Source organism: Aptenodytes patagonicus, chromosome 22, assembly GCF_965638725.1.
Source record: "Aptenodytes patagonicus chromosome 22, bAptPat1.pri.cur, whole genome shotgun sequence".
NCBI classification, from domain to species: domain Eukaryota; kingdom Metazoa; phylum Chordata; class Aves; order Sphenisciformes; family Spheniscidae; genus Aptenodytes; species Aptenodytes patagonicus.
In genome coordinates this window covers 3,638,743-3,659,911 of record NC_134970.1, presented here as the reverse complement: position 1 = coordinate 3,659,911, position 21,169 = coordinate 3,638,743, and the positions used below count along the sequence as shown (strand labels likewise).

Sequence of the window (21,169 nt, the reverse complement as noted above, 5' to 3'; positions counted from 1 at the left end):
CTAGCGCTGGATGAGCGGCTGGGCTTCCCGTCGGAGCAAGCCGGAGCGTGGAAGTGGGGCCTGCGGGGTGGATAGAGGGATGGGGGTCAAAAGCAACCCCACCACTACAAAAGCACCCCTTAGCGTGGGTTTTCTCTCTGTGTAAGCCTCGCTATTGAGAGGCAGGGGCTGGCTGGTTGCGCCCAGCACTTTGTCTCAAGCATGGCTTCTTCCCTCTCCGAGCAAAGTCCAGAATTGGCTGTCAAATGCCATCCAAACCAGTGCTCCTGGGCTACGTGTCGAGCAAAGGTCCTCCCTTGTCCCCTTCCCTGATGCCATGTCTGCAGTGCCTCTAAGGTGATGCATGGTGGAGGTTGTGATCTCCATCTCCCGGGGACTGGCTTTGAGCTGCGTCCTGCCTCTCTACTGAGATTATTTTGCCTCCATAGAGGCACTTTGCCCAGATGAGGACAACGGGAAATAAAAGCAACTGGCCTCTGAAATACTCTCATTCCCAAGCAGGTTGATTGCGCTGGAGCTGTTTAACTCCCTGGCTTCGGTGCGCTGGAGCCGTTTTAACTCCCTGGCTTCGGTGGGGAGGCTGTTGCTTCCCTGTGTCTTTAATAACCCCCGAGCCAAGCCGTGATGAGATCAAGCTGGGCGAGGCTGTCAAGTGAGAAAGTTCAATCTAAAACTTGCTCAGCCGAGTGTCTGACCCTTGGAGCTGATGACAAGTGATATGAACGGGGCACACTGTGCAGTGTCACCCTCTTGCCTGCTTTCTTGGGGAGGTGTCTGTGCTCACAGCGTCCTCCAGCTCTTAATTCAACAGAACAGCCACAGTTGCTTCTTTTTTTAAACCTAGCCCAGGCTGGATGCAAAGAAAGAAACAAATCACAGGACTTTCAGTCATTTAATGGGGGAAATGGCTGTGCATGGCTGTGCAGCCACGGGGCTGGCCCAGGCACCCTCTCCCCCAGGATGGACGCTGCTCCTGCTGACAAGGTGGCTCTTTGCCGCTGCCGCAGGGCCAAACCGGGGGAAGCAGGACACCAGCACCCTGGGACGGAGAGGGGAAAAGCAGAGGGAGGCAGGTTTAGGTCTATGATCTGCCATGAAATCTTAGCAGGCCCATGCTGCCCTGACAAGAGGAGCGGCTGCTACCCGAAACACCCCAGCCAGGCCCAGGCCTCCCTCCCTGGGGCGCAGCATGGCCTGAGGTGTACTGAGGCCCCACGGCAAGTGGCTGCCAGCCCGGGAAACCGTGTTGAAAACGTAGCTTCCAGCTTGGGAATTGTAACCCTGAGGCAGCGCCCGGCAGCGTGAGGGAGGGGACGGCCACCTCAGGGGCTGAGGCCTGGCACCATGGCAGGAGGGGACGGCCACCTCAGGGGCTGAGGCCTGGCACCATGATGGGCAGGGACGCACACCCTGACGGGAAGGTGGGCGTGGGGCACCGCAGCCGGGGCGGAGGTGGACGGGAAGGGGGCACTCTCCTGTTCGCCCCACAGCGAAGGGCTTTGCCTGGGGTTAGAGGCGCTGGCGGGGCCCCTCGGAAGAGGAAAGGGCAGAAAAACCGCCCGCCCGCTTTGTTTACGGGCCCCGCCCGCCCCGCTTCTGTCGCTCCGGTGGGCGGTGCCGCCCGTCCACTGCTCCCGCGCGGAGCCCCGCCCCCGCCGGTTCCAACGGGCGGAAGTGGGCCCTGGTGAAGCCGTTCCGCCCGCCATCTTGGCAGCGGGCGAGCTGAGGGTTGCCCGTATGTTAGGCGCCATCTTTGAGGCTGGCAGCGGGGAAGGCGACGGCCTGAGCGGCGGCCCCGGCGGATCGAGGCGACACGGCGGCGGCAGCGGCGGTCCCCTGGGGTTCGGTAAAGTCCCTGCTCGCCGGTAACTAGAGCCGTTCGTAGACCGCAGGGGCGGGGGAATGGCCTCTCGTCAGGCCCGGGTCCCCTCCGCTCCCCTCAGGGGAAGCAGGCCGCGTCCCCCGCGCCCGGCGGGGCGGGCGGCCCAGGCCGCGTCCCCGAGCCCTCCCCACCGGGGTGTCCGTAGCCACTGGGGCGGGCGGGGGAGGCCGCTGGGGTCCCTGGGGCAGTGCGGGCCCTCCGGGAGCGGCGGTGGTGGGGGTGAGGTGTTCTCCCCGGCCTCGGCGCCCCGGGACCTTAAAGAGGGGGAGCTGCTTCCCCGCTGCCCGAGGTAGGCCCAAGGTCCCCTCTGCCCCCGGCTACAGGGCCGCAGCCCGGAGCGCAGCTCTCCCGTTCCCCACCCCTGCCCTTCCCTCGGCCGTTAGCCCTTCTACAGGGCTTGGCTGCGGGCTCCCCCCCCCCCTCCCCCCCCCCCCCCGCCCCCGCCCCCCCCCCCCGTGCCGGTGGTCTCCCGGGGAAACGGAGTCCTTGGGCAGGCTCTGGAGAGGTTCGGTTGGGCAAACTGAAGATCCCAGTGCAGGTGCCTTATGAGCGTACGTTATTTTCAGTTAAAACCTTGTGCCTTCCTTTTGTAGCAATGCGTATAAGGGGCGTGCTGTAATGTAGTCATCTGACAAATTGCTCCTCCGTTCCCCAAAGGAACTGCCTTCAGGATCTGACTAACTCTGGATGCACCCGGTTGTCATCTTAATTTCTCCTTTAGGTTGTTTAAAACAACCCTATTGGGTGACGTTTGGTTTTGTTCTTAAGAATTGGGTCTCAGAGGTTTCTGGTTTCTTACATTGATGTTTATAATGAAAGTGCAAAAGTGATTTTTACTGTTGCAGGGATCCATATGTGGAGCCTACAGATTGTTCCCAGAACTGGTGCTCTGGGATGCACGCTGCACTCGGAGATTGAGCTCTGGGCCATACGTTCAAAATAAAACACTGTGTTATTTGATTGTAAAAAAGGAGATCTCCCGGGGATAGGGGATTTTGAAACGATAACAGAACCACCGCTGTGGCACGTGGTTGAATTGGACACACGTTAAGCTGGTCAGGCTGAACAGATAGGCTGAATTTGTTGCTGGATGGCCAGGTGTTTCAGGAGAAAAGCTAGTCTAGAGAAAACTTTCTCTTGCTGTTGCTTCTCATCTAAAATGGCACCCTTCCAAATGGCTGCTTCCAGGGGAAATTGACTCTTTTTGAGATTTAATAAAACATTTCAGCAAGGAAGATGAATCACCATAGTAAATTGCTGCCAGGCCCCGGTGTTGATTTTAGTAGAAAAAGAATGAGTGCCTTTTCTTTTCTTTAAGTATGCCTGTCTCACCCAAGAGTAGATGTAGCAGCTTTAGCAGTCCCCTTACTTTGGAATTGATTCTCGATGCCCATTCGGACATCGAGGAGGAAAAGCTGGTGGACAGAACAATAGAGGAGAGCCACCCACTAAAAATGTAGGAAAGAAGGGGTTATGCATTAAGGGAAAGCCACTACATAGAAAATTGGTGCTATCTAAAAATCTGTTAAGGATCTGGGACCTGCAGATACTGCTGCACCTGAGTGTGCTGCAGTCATGCCTGTTGCCACTGAGCAAGATGGAGAGAGCTTCTTCATTGAACGCAGTATGTTAAAGCATGCACTGTTGCCTGGAAGAAGAGCAAAGACTTCCATTATGTGGAACTTTGGATCTGTGGTTCACCTGGTGTGCCATATCCAGCATACGGTTTTTAAAAAAAATCAACTGTGGCAAGCCAGGTACTCATCTGGGGACACTGACTCTTTGGTGACATCTCCAAGCAGAGCGTTGTGTACATTGGGCCGCGGCTAACAGCCAGGTGTCTCAGCTGTAAGCGCTGTAGGGAGGGTGAACATGCCTGTAACGTGTCTGTCAACCATCTCCCCAGACAGAAGTTTTAGCAGTGGGAGTTCGACGTATGTTCTCAGCTCTTGTGTCAGCAGTGACAGCATGGCAGAGCCAGCGGGCTGGTTTTTCAGCTGGAAGAGGAGGAGTGGACTGCAGATGTGCCCCTGTAAACAAGAGCTGTCAAAGAGATTTGCCGTAGATGTGGGTCGTACCAGTGTAGCCGTTGCAGCTGCAGCAGTAGTGGATCCTGGAGCGTCTGGAGAAGATAGGAGTTTTCTTCACGGAAGCGATACTGTCAAAAGCCTTTTGATGCCAGAAATTAGACAAATGCATCTGTTGTCTGGAACTTCTCAGTTGACCCTCGGTATACCTGGCACGCTCCTTGCAACGTTTAAAAAGTGTGTTGGGCAGGGCAGGGACTCGCCTTGGCGCTTCCACGTTGCAGCAACACTTGCAGATCACGCGTCCTGCACACTGGGCCAGGACCTAAATCTGATGGTGCTGTTGATAACCTGAAGCTCGGGAAGCACTTCTGGATTTTTCTACTGTTCCACATGAATTTTTGCCCCATGAAGGTGATGTATTGAGCTATTTCTTTTCAACGGATAGGCTTAGAGCCAGTTGTGGTTTAACATCTCCAGGCTTGGGTGTTCCTATTCCATCTTTGCCTACTGAGCAGGTGCTTGGTAGGAGAAAGGACATAAATCTTAACCATGGGACTCAGACTCTCAAGTACATACTGCTGTGAAGAAGTTCAGATATGAAAATGCACTTAAATAACAGATAAACAGAGGTATTATAAAATTGATTACTGAAGACATTTATGCCAACTTGTTCATACAGATTGTGGCGCTAGACAGTCAGTTCCCATCTATAATGTGACTATACAGCATTGTAAAAGAAAAGTTTTTCATACCTTTGGAGAAAGCACAACACAAAAATGCACATTTAACTATTGATACGTAGACCCTGAATGAACCGTGGACTACTTGACAGTGATGGCCCAAGGATATCTTTTGATACACTGCACCAGCAGAAGTCCCCTTTTAGAAAACAGGCAGCTCCCTCCCACTGGCTTTGCTAAAACTTCTGCAGTAGGAAGCGTCCTACAAGAACCAAGTTACCAAACTGATGTGTGGCTTTCCCTTAATCCCCTCACCCCTGGCTTTCCAGCTTCCGACAGCACTGCCGACGCTGTGTGCGCAGTGCTAGGTGCCAGCTGCAATGTTTTACATATATTTTAAAATTAATGAATCAGGACTTTGAGCACGGGAGCACTGAGAACAGGTTAGCGGGTGCTTAATAGATTTGCTTGCTCATTCTGCTGAGGCCCATCAAATTCTTCAGGAATTCCAGCATTCAAACCATTTTCCACAGATCACTTGAAGCAGGAAACAGCTGCTCAGTGAATCTCTTTCTACCTTTTATATGTTAAAGTGACTTCAAAACAGCAGAAGGTGGAGCAGCATCCTCCTGCGAGGGAGAATGGGACTATTCTCAGGTCATTCCAGTGGTCCCAGATGTCTGATGGGTGCAAGATTCTTGGCCTGCAGGTGGAGGCCAGTGGGGAACTACAGTTCTTAGTCAAGTGCTGCCATCAGTCACGTCCTTGTGGCTTTGCAGAGCATGTGGAAAGACTTTCAGATCAAAGGTGTCACTGTCCCTCTTGGACTGTGAGATGGGTGAAATATCTTAGGCTCGAAACTGATTTTCTAGAGAGTGGTGTGCTTAGATCTGAACACTTTTTGCCTTGGCCACTTTACTAGATCCCTGCTTTAAAGGTTGCTTTGAAGAACTCCTCCTGAGTCTTGATGTGTCAAGCTAAAGACAAGTCTGTACTGAAGCAGCGTCTGATCTGATGAGTGCTTCAGTACGAGGTTATTCTTTGACAGTTACAGAAACACCAGGCCAATCAGCCCTTTCAGGAGCGGATTGATTTGCCTCTCGTCTTAAGGAAGAATGTCCTAATTCAGGTCCCTGAAGTGGCACATCTTCAAGTAGAGTTGCTCCAGCCGGCAAGGGGCAGCTCTGCCTCACGGCTGTGGTAACTCACGGCTCTGGCTCTCAGAGATCACGACTCAAGGTGACCCTGACTCAATGGCAGAGGAAGCGGAGATGATCATCTGCTTTAACCTTTGCCTTCTTGGCTGGCAACCTTGCAGTCTTTGCTCTGAGTGGGTCTTGAGTACTGTAACTCCCAGGCTCAGAACATGTCCCCAGTCCAGGTTTAGGCAGAACGTGACAGCTAGAATTGACTAAAACAAATGTAAAGACTAGAAATTATGACTGTTCTGCTTCAGTTTTGGACAACTTAGCTTTAGATTTTGATATAGAGAATGAGATGTGTTAGCAAGAGGTTCTCCTGTGCTTCAGACGACGTGATGATGTGTGGTTTACGTATGCATCATAATGCACAGTTCTATATGTAATTTGTGACATCTAGCGCGCGCTGCACTTTCAGCCTGTGGAATGTGGTAACAAGCAGGTGAACCAGCAGCAGCTGTTTTGCAGCTGGGGTAATGCTGACCGATTGAAAAAGGGGGTTAGAATGTGGAGTGCCTGGTGCTCTTCCTTCCTTGTCATCTTACTTTACTGTCCTAATAAGCAGGGGTGTTAAGCATCTTTAGTATTTTTGTAAGAAATTAAAGGCACAAAGTAGACCAGCGAGAGAGACTGTCCAAGTGAAATATTTTGTGCTTTGTAACCAAAAAGTACCCATGGGTAGGTGCAATAATACTTCTCTCATGCATTTGTTGGGGTGCAAAAAACTTCTGTTCCCTCCTTGCTCTTCGGTACAGGACAAAGGCAGGTCAGCGAGCTGGAAAGTTAAACCAGGGAATAGGACTGTTTCTTCGGTACCGAGAAAGACAAGCTTGTAAAACAAACTAGACAGACTTACATTGTACTATTTATCTTCCCTTAGCAAAGGTAAAGTTTGTGGCATTTGTTGGCGTGTTTTTCCTGACCCCTAGCTACTGCATCTGTAATTATTTATTTTTGTTTTTACAAAATGAGTTCAAAATCTCTCAAAACAAAAACTTTACTAGAGTTCTGGAGAAAAAAGAAGCATTTAAAATTCTTATCAGCTTCCATCAGAGACCTGCTGAGTGCACCAGAGTTACTCATTTTTATTCAGACTTTCAGGGGTTAGTTGGGTTGATTTCTGTTTAGCACTCAGATTGCCATGTTAACTGATACCAGTTTAAAAAAAAAAATTTTTTGAGTTAACCTTTTTGAAAATGAAAGGACTTTTATGGAGTTTAGAACTCTGAGGGGTTTTGGGGGTTTTTTTGTTTGTTTTGTTTTAAAGTTTTGCTTTTTTTACCATTCCTTAAACAAGATCCATTCAAATTCTGAACAGCTCTTGAAGTCTGCTCAGGAATATGGAAGGCCACAAGCAAAACGCTGAGCTGCTTGGACATTCAAAAGAGCTAAATCTGAGGGGATTTCTTTTTTTCCCCCATGGTGGTGGATGTAGTAATGTTGCATTATACAGGTGTCTCTCACTTCCTAGGAAAAAGAAGTGCTGCCTTCTAGACCGTGAATTCCTTCTGATTTGTATTTGAATGCCTCTGCTCAGCAAAGCAGTGGTCCTTAATTGCCATCTATTTAAGCTTGTGCAAACTGAAGAAATCGTGCTTGAAATTTAATTTAACTATCAATGGTGTTGGTAACACATTTGGAAAAATGTTTCTTGTCAAATTTCTACGTGGAGGAGCACCAGGAATTTTTAGAAGTAGATGGATAGGAATCTGTATGACACAAAGTCTGGTTTTGAAGGTGCTAAAGGTCAAAAGTGAATAGTCACATCGATACTGAAGAAGGGAAGAAAACCTTGCACTTAACTACTGTTTTTACTCCCTTTGTCAAGCAGTCAAGAAAATAATAACTAATATGAGAACCCAACTTTTCCTCTCTTTATTTTAGATTTGGGAAAATTCCCTGCAAAAAAAAAATATCCTGGAAAATTCACTAGTGTTTGTGTGAGTAAAAGGTTCCAACCTTTTATTATTAATTTGTAAGAACTATTTCATTCAGTTTTGTCCAAAAGACTCAGAAATACTTTGCACAGAAGTGTGCAGCATTTTAATGAAAGGGGTCAGAATCACTTTAATTTGAACTTTATCTGGTCTGGTTGCAGGTTTTATGGCATTTAGTATCTTTAAAAAAATTAAGAATCGAAGTATCTGACTTCACATCAAAAAAACCAAACCTGCTTGTGGCTGAATAAAATCAGTTTCAGCTCTGGTGGCACCAAAAAATGATCAGCTGTTGAATTGGACCTAAGCCATCTTTTCAAACCTTCCGTGATCTTTCAGCAATGGATAATGATGGATATTTGGACTAGGGAACAGCATGTGATGGCAAACTTGTAGTATTTGCTCCGATGTAAAAAGAAGGCAAATTATTTCCTAAAATCAAAATAATTCAAAATTCTTGGTATCATGCAGCCATGCCACTTGCAAAGTGAGCATTTCCCTGCCTCTCAAAGCTTGCTGTATCCTTGATCTGCTGTCTTCCTGCTGTTAATTGATTGCAACTCTACGTGTCTGATCAGGGCTACAAGTTGGTCTCGATATGGATATCATACAACATATACTGTGCACGCTTGTGTGTATAGATATGTTTATACTGTATGCATGTACATACGTATGCATATTTGTGTGCTGGCCCCCAAATCACTCATGTTATAAAGCATCAGCCTTGAAGGCGTATTCAGCAAAATATTATGTAGATCTTTCATTTTTTGCCAGTTCCCTCAAAATGAGAGACTTTTTATGCAGTCTTATGTGGCAAATAGCCCAAAATTCTAATTTTTACTATCACACTTGCTGACTTTATTATCACTCACTCTTGGTGTGTGTATAAACACATATGTGTATGTATATACATATTTGTGTATTTATATGCACAAGTATGTTTTTACTGTGCAGGTAATAAAGATGGGGGAAGGTTTTTGTGTTTTCTTAATAGGTGAAGAAATCTTGAAGACCAGAAATTGCAACTTACTGAATTTTAAATTTAAAAAAAAAAAAAAAATAAAAATTGTCCGGCTGTGGAAGATGGATCCTCATTTTTGCAGCCACTTTGAATCACAAGTTCATCTTTAAATGCACTGGGGTTTTTTTGTTGGTTTTTTTTTTGTTTTTGTTTTTGTTTTTTTTTTTTTGAAGAGCTAACTAACCCTGGCTGTCTCCAGTCTGACAGTATTCAAATGGACTTGCTTCCTCCATTAGTTGTAAGATGTTTAAAAGCACATCCTATGTTTGAATTGTGGATGAGAGGTTCCCTTGGCAATGTGAGGAGGAAAATTCTTTCTACCCCTTTATTATTAATTCACGGATTCAGTGTTGGTTCGGCCTACAGGAGAAGTTAACTGGAAGTCTTTGAAGATCAATATATTTGCTGAAGTTGTCCAGGTATGTGAACTTGAAGATCCACAGTGATTGGAAAATAATGTTTAATATGTCAATGTATTTTATAGAAATTAGTAGTACCCACAGTTAATCATTGACTGATAACTCAAATGTATGACCAATTTTTTAAGAAGTGACTCTCTTGTGGGGCTTGCAGCCACACGCAGTAGTTTTTTCTGTATAACTGTTACTAAGGACACAGAAGAGAACGCTTGCTGACAAAACCCATGCAGTTTTACAGAAGTCTGACTTAGTATTGGGATAGTTTTTGTGACCAGCTGATTTCAAGACATTGCCCCCCTCAGGATACTAATTTGATTAACAGAAAGCGGCTGTAAAAATGCTTATTACTTAATAATTTTTCACTTACACCTTTCTTTAGGGTTACTTTTAAAAAGAAGATTTCACTGATCAAGCCAGTAGAAGACTTTCAGTCCAAGAAAGAGTGAAGCCAGCTCTTGCCAAGAGTGGAGGAAGTCACTGTTGAGTCAACCCTTAGAACCTGAGCTTGTCCTAAGAATTTGTCCGTTATGTCTAACCAAGGAGATGACTGCTACTTCTATTTCTATTCCACATGTAACAAGGTATGTTTGGGTTACTTTTGCTTTGGGGTTTGGTGTTTTTTTTTTTTTCTTTTTCATTTTTAAGAGAGGAGAAGGAAGAGTAGGAGGAGACATACAGATTTCTGGTAACTTAATAAGCAGTTAGATTTCTGCTTCCAGTTCTAATAGTATGGACATTTTTTTAAGCTGTACTATTTTATTTTCTTTTTTGTTGATTTCCTTTTGGTTACAGGGAGACAGCTGTTCCTTCCGCCACTGTGAAGCTGCTCTAGGGAATGAAACAGTCTGCACGCTCTGGCAGGAGGGTCGCTGCTTCAGGAATATCTGCAGATTCAGACACATGGAAATCGATGTGAGTGTTTGCCTAAAGACGTGTTCTCAAACTAAATCACTGAAAGCATTTTTCATTGCTGTAGGTGGACTGAATGTGCTTTTACATGATAGATTTACTTGCTATAAAATGATACTGGTTTCTATTACTGGGAGGGGGGTAGGAGGAAGTTGGGGGAGGAAAAAAATCAATGTCTTGGGTATATCTCAGCAAGAAATTTTTGTATTAGGTGCTGACATTATTTTCTTAAGAGGCAAAAGCAACCACATTGATCAGACTGCTTAAATGTGCTGGAGCAGGGTGGTAGTAGACAGCCTGCACTGGCCTCCTGAGGGCTAGGCTTGATAACGGCCTATCGGGTCTCTTCTGTCCTGGATTTCTTCAGATAATGTTGTTCTAACCTCTTGGGATAGCACAGGGTGGGGAGAGAAAAGATGGGAAGGAACTAAGGCTCTGAAAGCTACATTCAGATAAATTTAACCTAGGCAATTTAAAACGTTTTTCCCTCTGAATAATCCCAAGTTGTATTAGCTTAACCCGCCCTGAACTGATGTGTGAGTGTGCCTGTCTTCTCAAACTGAATGATAGGAAAGCTAGATAATATATACTTGTTACAGCTTACGCAAACTTTGTGTATATGCCCTGAAATACTTTTAGTGATAAATTGACCTTTGGAATGATGTTTCAGCACTTCACTGCAATAGTCCTATCTCTGGCACGATGTGAAACTATGTCTCTTTGCAAATCCAAGGCGAGTGTTACCATGAGCTTTTATTTCTTTCTGTCTTCAGAAAAAACGCAGTGAGATTCCTTGCTACTGGGAGAATCAGCCAGTAGGCTGTCAAAAATCCAACTGTGCTTTTCATCACACAAAAGGACGCTATGTCGATGGACTTTTCTTACCACCAAGCAAAAGTGAGTTTCTTAGGTCCTTTTTCTTTAGGTATTAAATAATTTTGAATATTGCTTATGAGTGGGTACAATACCGTAGAAGACATCAAGTAACTGTCCATTTATGAGTGCAGGGAGAAGTCTGCAGTCATAGGCTCTCAGCTAAACGGAATGTAATTCTGGTATTTAGTTTTTTCTTTCATGCTCAGCTTCTCTGTGCTTTGTGTGATTGTGGCCTTTCAGGTTGCTTTCCCCTCATTTAATCCTTTCTAGCTGGTAGGACAGTGAGATTTGTGTGTGAAGGGAAGCCGTTGTTCATAGTGTAACCAGGGGTGGGGAACAGGAGACTCTAAATTCAGTAGCCAGGTGGGTTATCTACCTTATCTACCGTATCTACGCAGTGAGTGCAACATTGGGGTCGAAGTTTTAAATGGCCAAATTACAGATGATCCTCCTCTTCCTCTAGCTACACTTCCAAGTCCACCTGAGTCTGCAGAAGACGATGTGAAAATGGCTCAGATGTCACTGCAGCAAAACAAACTTTCTGTCCAGTCAAATCCCTCTCCACAGCTGAGGGGGGTGATGAAAGTGGAAAACTCTGAAAACGTCCCAAGTCCTACTCATCCTCCAGTTGTAATCAATGCTGCAGATGATGATGAAGACGATGATGGTGAGCATTTTTTACTTCTTGAAGGCATTTCTACTGTAAGTGACAGTATAAATCACAGAATACCTGAATTGTGTAGCAGTTAAAGCTGCAGTCGAGAGTCTGGAGTCCTAAACAATTTTTTCCCCAGTATAGCTCTTTTACTTATGAATTCATCAAGTCAATATAGCTGTTTAAAAAAAATCCTCCTGTAAACATTTGTTTGTGTTTGTAGTTAAGAATACAAACACAATATGAAACATGGACTGAAATGTCATTGTGTGAGCTACATAAACATGAAAAACCTTGTCTAATCCTTATTGCATAACTGAATAGGTTTGGTTTTGCCTTTCAGACCAGCTTTCTGAAGAAGGAGATGAAACTAAAACACCTGTCCAGCAACCAACTACAGAAGCCCATAATGGATTGCGGATAATTTCCACTAGGAAATCCAACGCTAATACAAAACAAGGTATTCTAACAGCTGTAGTAGGATGGATTGGGAGGAGAATTTGACAATTAACTCAAAGGCGATATGTTCTAAAAATACAGTAGAACATAGGGTAGCCTGGACGGAGTCAGCTATTTCCATGAGCTCATTCCTACCTAATACTGTCATGTGTCCCTTGGGTCAGATAGGTAAACTCCTCCTTATTTACTTTTGTAGAACAAAATAGAGCCACAGAGTGGAGTTTAAATGCCTGCAAATGTGTCCTTTCAAACATTGTGGAAAGCTATGTCTAATGATAGAGGAATCTGATATCATGTAGATGGATTAAAATGCTTAAAACTATAGGTTTTACCCTGAAGGGTGGGAGGAGCGGTGAAGAAAGGTGCCAATTGCTTACCAAAATGCCATCCGTTTTATGGCTTTTTTTTTTTTTTTACTTGTGGGGAGCGTTGACAGGGTTTATTTGAAATACTTTGGAAAGGTTCTGAGCTGTAAGAAGCTTGAGGATCTGTGCTCTTCAACATATGCCTTTAAACCTCAGTTTCATTAACCGTTTTGTGTTTTCAGATGACAATTTAAATTTCGGAATAAAAACACTTGAAGAAATCAAATTGAAGAAACTAAAGGAAAAAACAAAAAAACAAGGTGATGAGTTAATATCCCCTACTTTCCTATCCTGCCTTCTGTTCACCTCCATCTTTTTTTTTTTCTCTTTTTTTTTTCCTCTTCCTTCTGATAGTGCCTGGATAGCTGGCTATGCATCGGTGAACACAATTATTTGCAAAAGAAAGGAAATTTTTTTGCACTACTGGGTTCAGAGTGGGAGATGATTGCAGCTGAGAGCTGCTTGAGGGGCAGACTTCCATGTTTAGCTGGGGGCCTTGAGCTACTTTGGCATGCAACCTGTTTTCTTAAACTCAAACAGCTGGTATTCTAGATTGAAATTCCAAGGGCAAATCAGAGGGAAACTGCTCATCTCTCTTATTTACATGCACTGGTCATTGTATGTTTGCCAGTAATGAATGACTAATGTTTTTGGACTTCGTGATAGTTCTTCTGTTTTGTTTTCCTAAATATCCTTATGTTTTGCTTGCTCTAATCAGAAGGTCCTTCAGGAGTTTCTGTTCATCCGCTCCAATCGCGGACTATTCCTGTGCCAGAAAAGGAAAATGTACGGACAGTAGTGAGAACTGTGACTCTGTCTACAAAGCAAGGTAATAGTGGATACTATTGTTCCCATTTCACGGCTCCTAAACCAAAAGGTTAAATAATAATTAAGATAATTCAGACATGTTAGTCTGCTGGTGCTGCCTTTTCTAATTAAAACCATGCTTTTATGCTGAAAGCCCCTGTTGTACTGGAAAGATACGGCATTTGTAGGTGCTCAGTTTGTTGTATTGCAATAAAAGATCAAGAAGTGGTTTTTATCAGCCTGACATTAAGCCATAGCTAATCATATATTATCACCGTCCTACAGACTCTCAAATGTGCTTAATTTGACTTTCGTGTTCCTGAAGTTGAGTGAGATTTGTGAATGAGCTAATGTGTTGACAGCGTGTGACAGAATTAGTGTTTGGGTTAGGTGCAGCAGAGAGAGAGGCTAATGTCAAAACAAGTGTCGGTATGCAAATAAGGGGATAACTGAAAAACGGGAGTAATGAGAGGGAAGACCTATAGAAGATGGTATTATACAAGTAGCCGGTTTTCAAAGCATCGAAGAGCCTGACAGTGACAGTTGCGGACAGTAGTCTGATATGAATCTCTATAAATGGTGGTTAGATCTGCACAAATTCCTCCTAAAGGCAAAAAATGTGTAGAACTACTTCTTGTAGTCGTTCGTTTATGTGGTTTGGCTACCAAAAGAGTGTCTTGTTTTGGGACATGGGCTCGAAGGACAGTGCTTTTACTGGCTACTGGTTTCTGTGCACTAAAGAGTTTGTTCCTTGTTTTAGGGGAGGAGCCTGTGATTCGACTGAATCTTGCCGAGAGACTGGGAAAACGTAAGACCTCCATAGGTAAGAGCTTTTTGTGAGCTGTTGTTTGGGTGCCCTCATCTAAGCATGACTGTATTTAAGGGTATTTTTGCTGTATGCTGGAGGAAAATACATTTTGGCGGAGGTCTGCGGTGACTGCAGAAATAGCAAATTTTGTTAGCAACTGAAAGGCAAATATAAGAAAATATACCTGAAAGAATTGAAGTTTGTGGCTGACTGTTCTAAAATCCTCCTCCAGAGAAATGTTCTTAAAGTATTTCTTGTTTTCTCTCTTTGTGAAGCTGGTAAAAGTGTCCTTCCACTAAAGCGCAACCTTGCTGAAAGGCTGGGGAAGAAAATAGAGAGTCTGGAGAATGCTGACAAAGCACCAAAGAGAGGTACAGCTGCTAAACAGACATCTGGATTTGATGCACAGATTTTCTATTTAGGTTTTCTGTTTGTCCTTTCTTCTAATGATTCTTTTTGCGTGTTGGTTGAGGGCTCAAGGTAACTTTGAATCCCAGTGAAGTGATCTCCTGTCTCATTTCGAAATGTGAACACAAAATTGAGATTTATGCAGTCTCCCTAACTTTTTCTGTTCTGTCTTGTAGTTCAAGTCACCAAGTCTCTGAAGGAGAGGCTAGGATTGCCCTCTGAACAGACCAGTACAGAGACAGGTAATAACTGGATATTAAATATGCCTTTCCTTTTTTTTTTTTCCATGAACTTCCATACAGCCCTAAAAGTTAATTTAAAAAAACTGCCTGATTCCTCTTGCTCGAGTGCTGAAGTTGTCCTGATAGCCGCTGTCAGAAATCTGGCTCTAGATGTGTATGTGTTTTCCACTTGTGCCTCATCAAGGTTTCATGCTCCTGCTGTGAACCGTCAGAAGCTGCAGTATGCTTACGCACAAGTAGAATAGAACCACTGCCAGGAGCAGGAGTTTGAGATGCTAAAGGAGAGACACAGTCTGAGAAAGTAACAAAATAAAGTAGGCTAATGTTTTTTGTGTTGCAACTCTCTGGATAGCACTGGTTTTCAAAATACCAGTGGCTTAAAGGAGGAGGAGAATACTATGTAGAATGATACTGTCCTAAGATGCATTCTTGGGAACACTCAAACCTAGTTTTCCTTGGTACTGTGACAAATTTTGGAGACTTTAAATATTGTTGGACTCTCTTTAAATGCTGGTGATTCTCTTTTTTTGATGATGACAGAGAAGGCTGCTAAGCCAACAGGAGAGATCCATGTGAAAACACTGGAGGAAATTCGTCTTGAGAGAGCTAATCAGAAACGAGGAGAGCCTCAAGCAAAAGCCCAAACTGAAGGACGTTGTAAAACAGAAGATCCCAGCTCGGGGGCAAGACCTTCCCCTGCAGTTCGCATCAAAACTTTCTCAGGAACCCTGGCTGAAAAAAAACAGAAGCGATTGGAAGAAGAGAAGCAAAAAACAGAAGAGTTTCCTACCAAGACAAAAGTTGAGAATGAGCCGAAGAAGCAGAGCGTACTTGCTCCATCTGTGCCCAGCAAAGTGCAGGTGGCAGAGCCGGCAGGTAAAGCCAAGCCAGCAGGAGAAGTGCGTATTAAAACCTTGGAAGAAATCAAGCAGGAGAAAGCTCTGCGGATGCAGCAGAGTGGAGAAAATGTGCCAGCTCCACCAGCACAACCTGAACCTGCCCCGACAGGGAGGAGATTGTTACGGATTACGAAGCTAACAGGTAATAAGACGATTTGGTACCTGCCCTGGCGAAGTGCTTCCCCTATCAAGCAAATTCAGTTTGCTCAGGATTCGCTTTGCTTTTTCCTTCTATGTATACTAGAGGATAAAAGAGTTTAAGGCTACAAAGTCAAAAGGCAAGAGAGTGCCAGCATATGCAACCATATTATTTTCCGTGAATTACGTGATAGTTTTCTGTATTTCCCACTGGAAAATTCATTCATTGAGGAGCTCTGTAGTCTAATTTCTCTTCTGTTTTTTCTGCCGTCTGTTTGTGGTGTGGGATCTTCCCTGCGCTGAATCCAAGTTTACCTTCCGCTTTGGCATATGTGTTGTTTAACTTAGTTATTGATGTATACGTGTTTGCGAAGCATGTATCGGCTTCTTAATGTGAGGGCCAGTTTTTGTCAAAAATGACAGAGTGTTAAAGATCTCATCGTTAAGATTATATAAGCCATGTAAAAAGAGAGAGCGTGATTGAGGGAAAGAGAGCTCGAATGCTGCATGGATTGCTTACTGTAGCCTTTCCCTCTGTCCCATTATTAGACATGAGGAAATAAACACACCAAGGAAACGGAGGTAACCAGGTTTCTTTATTTCTGCTGTTAACAAAATGATTTTTTTTTTTTTGCTTGTTTTAAAGTACCTGGAAGAGAAGAAAAGAAGGTAGTGGAATTGAACAAGCCTTCTCCCAAAGCTGTCTCTACACCTGCAGAGGTGAGTCCTTTGTGAAGACATACATGTATTCGTACAATTTTTGATAAATTCTGTTATGTTTTGTTTGTAACTCGCTGCATGCTCCCAGTTTGAGTGCGTTCCTACCTTCCCGCATTTGGTAAGCGCTGCAGTGAAGTCATAAGCCCTGTCACTTTCAATAGCATTTCCAGACAACATTGTAATCCTCAAGCTTTGAATTAATCTGATTATACCTGACAATGAATGAGAAACCCTATTAGCACCAGATAAAATCTGTGAGGTTAATGTGGAGGGAATGTTTTTGTTCTCAGTGACTTTATCTGTCAGACTTGAAGGATATCTTAAAATCCTGAGGTAAGTATTTTAATAGAAAAGGCTAGAGCTTTGTATTAGAGGAAATCAGTCTGTCAGTGAATGCTGTATTGGGGAGCTTGTGTGACTTTCTGTTGCTTAAAAAGAATGTAATACATTACAGCTAGAGTCTTCTGCTCTATTAAAGAAGCTCGCTGTGTTGGGAATTGCAGGCTTTTGAAACAGTATTTCCATAGCAAAGCATGGATCTTGTTACAGGCAACATTTTGTGGAAAAAAATGTTAGATCTGGATGGTATTAACATGCTCTGTTCCACATGGAGCCATTTCAGAGGGGTTGCCACTCATATTTTCTTAATCTCCGTAGATTTAAACCTCCATAGATTTTTGTCCTATTAGTCCTCCTCTTTTGTTTCTTTCTAGCCCTCCGATCAGAGTGGAACTAATTCTAAAGTTCAAGTGAAGAGCCTTGAAGAGATAATGAGGGAGAAGCGGCAACTGAAACAACGCCAAGAAGAGAAGCTTCAGAAGGAAGCAGCTACTGTGCCACCTCCTGTTGAAAAAGCAGTCAAGGATAAAACTCCAGCATCAGGGAGTCCTGAACCCACCGTGGTTTCGGGATCAGCTTATCAACTTGCGAAGAGGATGTTGGTGAAATCTCCGGAAGATGGGGTTGAAAGCCCAGGAAAGGATGCTGCTGTATCACCAGGGAAACAGGCAGCTCAACTTCTGGAACGGAAAGCTAAAAGTAAGTGTTGACTGTAAAAGAGTTACTTTAGGTCATGTTTTGAAGGAAAGGCAGAAGATGACAATTTTCACATTGTAACTCTGGCTCCTTTTTGTAACTTCTTTGCTCCTTTTTATGGCTTGTTGGTAAACAGAGTTTACTATGTGGAAAACACTGCTGAGAATCTGGGAAATGGCAGTGTGATTGTGCTGGCCAAATATATTTAACTAGAAGGATTATGGGACTGTTAAGAGAACCTGTTTGTTGTTTTGGTGTTTTTTTTTTTTCCCTGAGGCAAAGCAAGACTGTATCAGTTCTCTCTTCCTTTTACTCTAGCCAAATCTAAGGTGTGCCTGAAGCCTTTGGATGGGAAAGCCACCTCCCCGACAAAGCAGACACTGAAACGTAAGGCAGCTGAGAGTCATCCCTCTGCTGTGGCGGCTGTGAAACCACTGAGTACCACTGGTGGTGATACGAAGGAGCCTTCAGCTAAAAAAGCGGCTGTGGTAAGGACGGTGGCTGAGGCAGTAGTGGGTCCCTAGTAAAATTTACACCCAAGTTTTACCCTCCTCTTGGAGAGAAGATGGAAAACCGAAATGTTCTACAGGTCTCTGTTCCCTTCTAAATCCAGAAGCGGTCTGCAGGATGGTTGTAGTACCTTTCTGCTTTTCATTAGATGGATGGCAGCGTTTACGTAATGCTCTGCTATGATTCCTCTGTGGTGTGAAGGATTTTGTCCATTAATGTTGTGTTCTTAAAAAAGACACAAGGTCATTAGTAAACTTCAAGTGAATACTAGCTTTTCTTCAGGAGTGCCCTGGTTCTGTATTTTAGTTAAGGCTCAGCAATGTCGGAGGAGAAGCAGTGGAGGAAGAATCCACTAAGAAGTCTTTTACCTGTGTGTCATAAAAACTGTCTTGCTTCTTCCTAGGCCGTTGTTCCTGCTTTGCCAGACGACAGCCTGGTCTCCACACCTGGGAGAGAAAAACGCAAAGCCAGGTAACAGCCACAAGTTGTTCCTTTTCTTGATCAGTGTGTCTTTCATGTGAAATGTAAGGGGTTTTTTTCACATGTGGAAAAATTCGAGTTTTGTGATAATTAATGCCAAAATCCAACAAAGGACCAATTCATCTGAAATGATTTTGTAGCAGCTAGCAGGAATGCTTATTTAGATTCTTTTCTTAAAATGCTGCAAGTTGGTACAGCTTTTCAGTGACGACTTGGGTTTTCTGAATGCCTGCAGAGGTTGACTTCTTAACCTTTTTACAGTCAAATTAGTAAAGGCGGCAAAGTGTCTCTGGCTGCAAAAATTGAACCTTCTTTGCCAGACCCCCAGATGCTCTGTCTTCCCGGATAAATCCCCAAACTGAAAAATGTACCTGCTAATACATTGGACTCTAAAAGCAGCCCCAGGTTAATTGAGTAACAATCCCTGTGTAAGGTTGAGCTGTAGGAGGGATTAACTACAGTTTTAAGAGCTGGCTTGCAGAAAACATCTCTCTGGTTAAGGGATGTCGTACGCTGATTTGCTCTCTCTCTCTTGTTCTTCCAAGTCCTGAACTGCATATTGGAAGCCAGGCAGATTCTGTGGCACAGTCAGAGGTCTCAAGCTCAACTTCAACTTCGTCACAAGTAGCGGTAAAGACGCGCCGGTTGAGCTCCACAGGGGCTGGGAAAGCACCCTTATCTGTAGAAGATGACTTTGAGAAGCTTATTTGGGAAATCTCAGGAGGCAAACTGGAAGCAGAAATTGACCTGGACCCAGGGAAGGATGAGGATGACCTCCTCCTGGAACTTTCTGAAATGATTGACAGCTGAACTGCATAGTCTCAAGGTTTAAAAAAAAAAAAAATTAAAACTCTATATTTTATTGGATACCCGGAGGTGATCCTTCTTCTAGCTGAGGCTTTGCAATGAGTCTTAAAGCACAGTTGAACTGGTAGAAATTGGCAGCATCTGCACTCAGTTGTCCTAAATTTCCCTGCTGGTCAGAGTCAAGGTCCTGTGCGTCCATTCTGTAACTGTCCGTGGCTACCTTCGACGTTAAGAGGACGAAGCACTTGTTTATTTCGGGACAGAGAGATGCCCATCTACAAACTGTGGTGGTTGTGAACTGATCTACTGATTCAGCGATGCTCTGAAGGCTTAAACTTAAAGCTTCTTCCTTCCTCCCCCCCTTGGCAAAACTCAACGTTCGGCGCGTTTCAAAGCTTTGGTATTCTGATTTTGTGGACAGTTGATATCTAAAGCCTGGAGTTACTATGTCAACTCTTGAGTTTTATTTATGTATGCTATCGTTTTGACTTTAAGGGTAACAATGAAAATGTCGGGGTGGGAGGGAGCAGAACAATTACTCTAGGGTTTTGGACCAAACGTGCTGCCAAGGGTGGTGGTTGGGGTCAGTCCATCCAGCCTTACTTTGAATTATCAGGGATGATACAGTGTCAGTGTGAAAAGCAGCAGCTCTGCAGTACAGCTAGAATACCCCGCTCCCGTTTTGTTGTGCTGTACCAAAGCTTGGGGGGGGTTGGTGCTTTTTGCTGATGTGAATAGGATTCTGGGGGTGGGTAGTCAGGATTCCTCTCGTCGTCTGCGGTAAATTGGTAAACTAAGAATGGGTTTAAGTGCCTCTTGGTTCCAGGAATCGCTCCCCCGAGCTGCTGGCTCGTCTTCTGCCGGGAAGCGGCGGCTGCTCGGACTCGCGTTCAAACACTGTCGGCTCTGTCTGACCTCCCGCCGGCCGTGCGGCACCCTCGGCGGCACCGACCCAAGGGAGAGCGTGGGCCCGGGCCGGCGATCTTGGAACCTGGTACTGCTGCAGGACCAACCGTGCTCTCCTTTTCGGACACGCCCCGGGGATTCCTCCCTCTGGTCTCGTCCCACCGCTGGGGCTCGAGCTCCGTGTAGAAGCACGCGCTGGAGGCAGGACTGGAGGTCACTGGTCTGCCTCGGGTCTCTACGTGCAGTCTGAATTTGTGACCCCGCGGAAAATAGCCGAGACTGGGGTGTATTGTGTACCCTGCCACCAGTGATCGTTTTCCCTAGCAGATATATTTTGAATTATTTTGGTAAATTTTTGAAGAACTTCAGTCTCTTCCTACTATGATTTGTGAAGCTGTAGGGGCCCTCGGGCATTTGCTGCTGGCAGAGGAAAAAAAAAAAAAACAACCCGAGTCGTTTGAGTTGATTGTAAATACTTTCTCTTTGGAAGGAAACACTTGTGTGCTTTGATAATCCACTGTGATGTCTTAGTTCCTAGAGGAAAGGTTCGAAACCAAAACTAGAAAACTGCTGTTCCGGCTGCCCACCCTTTATCCTGCTGAAGGACTTTCTGCCGGTGAGACTGCTGCCAGCGTCGGTCGCTCGCGCGCGGACGGGGGCGACTTTGGGAGAGAGGAAGAGCGCGCGAGAGCCCGGTGAGGAAGGCTTCCCCCTCGCCGCTTCCCTCCTCCGTGCTCTGTCGTCAGCCTTCGCGGACAGAGCCTGGGCCAGGGGCGGCGGGGACGGGATTTGGTGTTACGCCGTGGTTTCTGTAAATATTTTATTCTTCCATTTTATATTTGTATTCTATTTAAGGTATTGTATTAAACGTAGTCTGGCCTCCTCCGCCTTCACTGGTAGTTGAACTGTTCCGCGTGACAGCAGTTAACAGTGTTTTTAAATAAACCTGGCCGAGGGAAGGTGTCGGTGCGTGGTCT

At 44.8% G+C, this 21,169-nt stretch overlaps 1 protein-coding gene across 5 annotated transcripts; it reads left to right on the top strand.

Moving 5' to 3' along the window:
• Positions 1 to 1,770: 1,770 nt before the first annotated feature.
• ZC3H11A (zinc finger CCCH-type containing 11A) lies at positions 1,771 to 21,080 on the top strand. Of its 5 annotated transcripts, none has more exons than XM_076358184.1 (19): positions 1,771 to 1,846; positions 7,676 to 7,731; positions 8,723 to 9,168; positions 9,548 to 9,749; positions 9,961 to 10,080; positions 10,851 to 10,974; positions 11,417 to 11,620; positions 11,952 to 12,068; positions 12,615 to 12,692; positions 13,151 to 13,261; positions 14,000 to 14,062; positions 14,323 to 14,418; positions 14,632 to 14,697; positions 15,238 to 15,738; positions 16,381 to 16,454; positions 17,168 to 17,492; positions 17,808 to 17,977; positions 18,403 to 18,470; positions 19,025 to 21,080. In XM_076358184.1, exons 4-19 carry the CDS (start codon positions 9,696 to 9,698, stop codon positions 19,287 to 19,289), a joined length of 2,436 nt encoding a protein of 811 aa, XP_076214299.1. In that variant the 5' UTR covers positions 1,771 to 1,846; positions 7,676 to 7,731; positions 8,723 to 9,168; positions 9,548 to 9,695; the 3' UTR covers positions 19,290 to 21,080. The 5 variants fall into 5 exon arrangements, with proteins under 5 accessions (XP_076214299.1, XP_076214300.1, XP_076214297.1 ...); XM_076358185.1 differs by having other exon boundaries at positions 1,771 to 1,865; positions 9,116 to 9,168; XM_076358182.1 differs by having other exon boundaries at positions 1,771 to 1,865.
• The last annotated feature ends 89 nt before the right edge of the window (positions 21,081 to 21,169 follow it).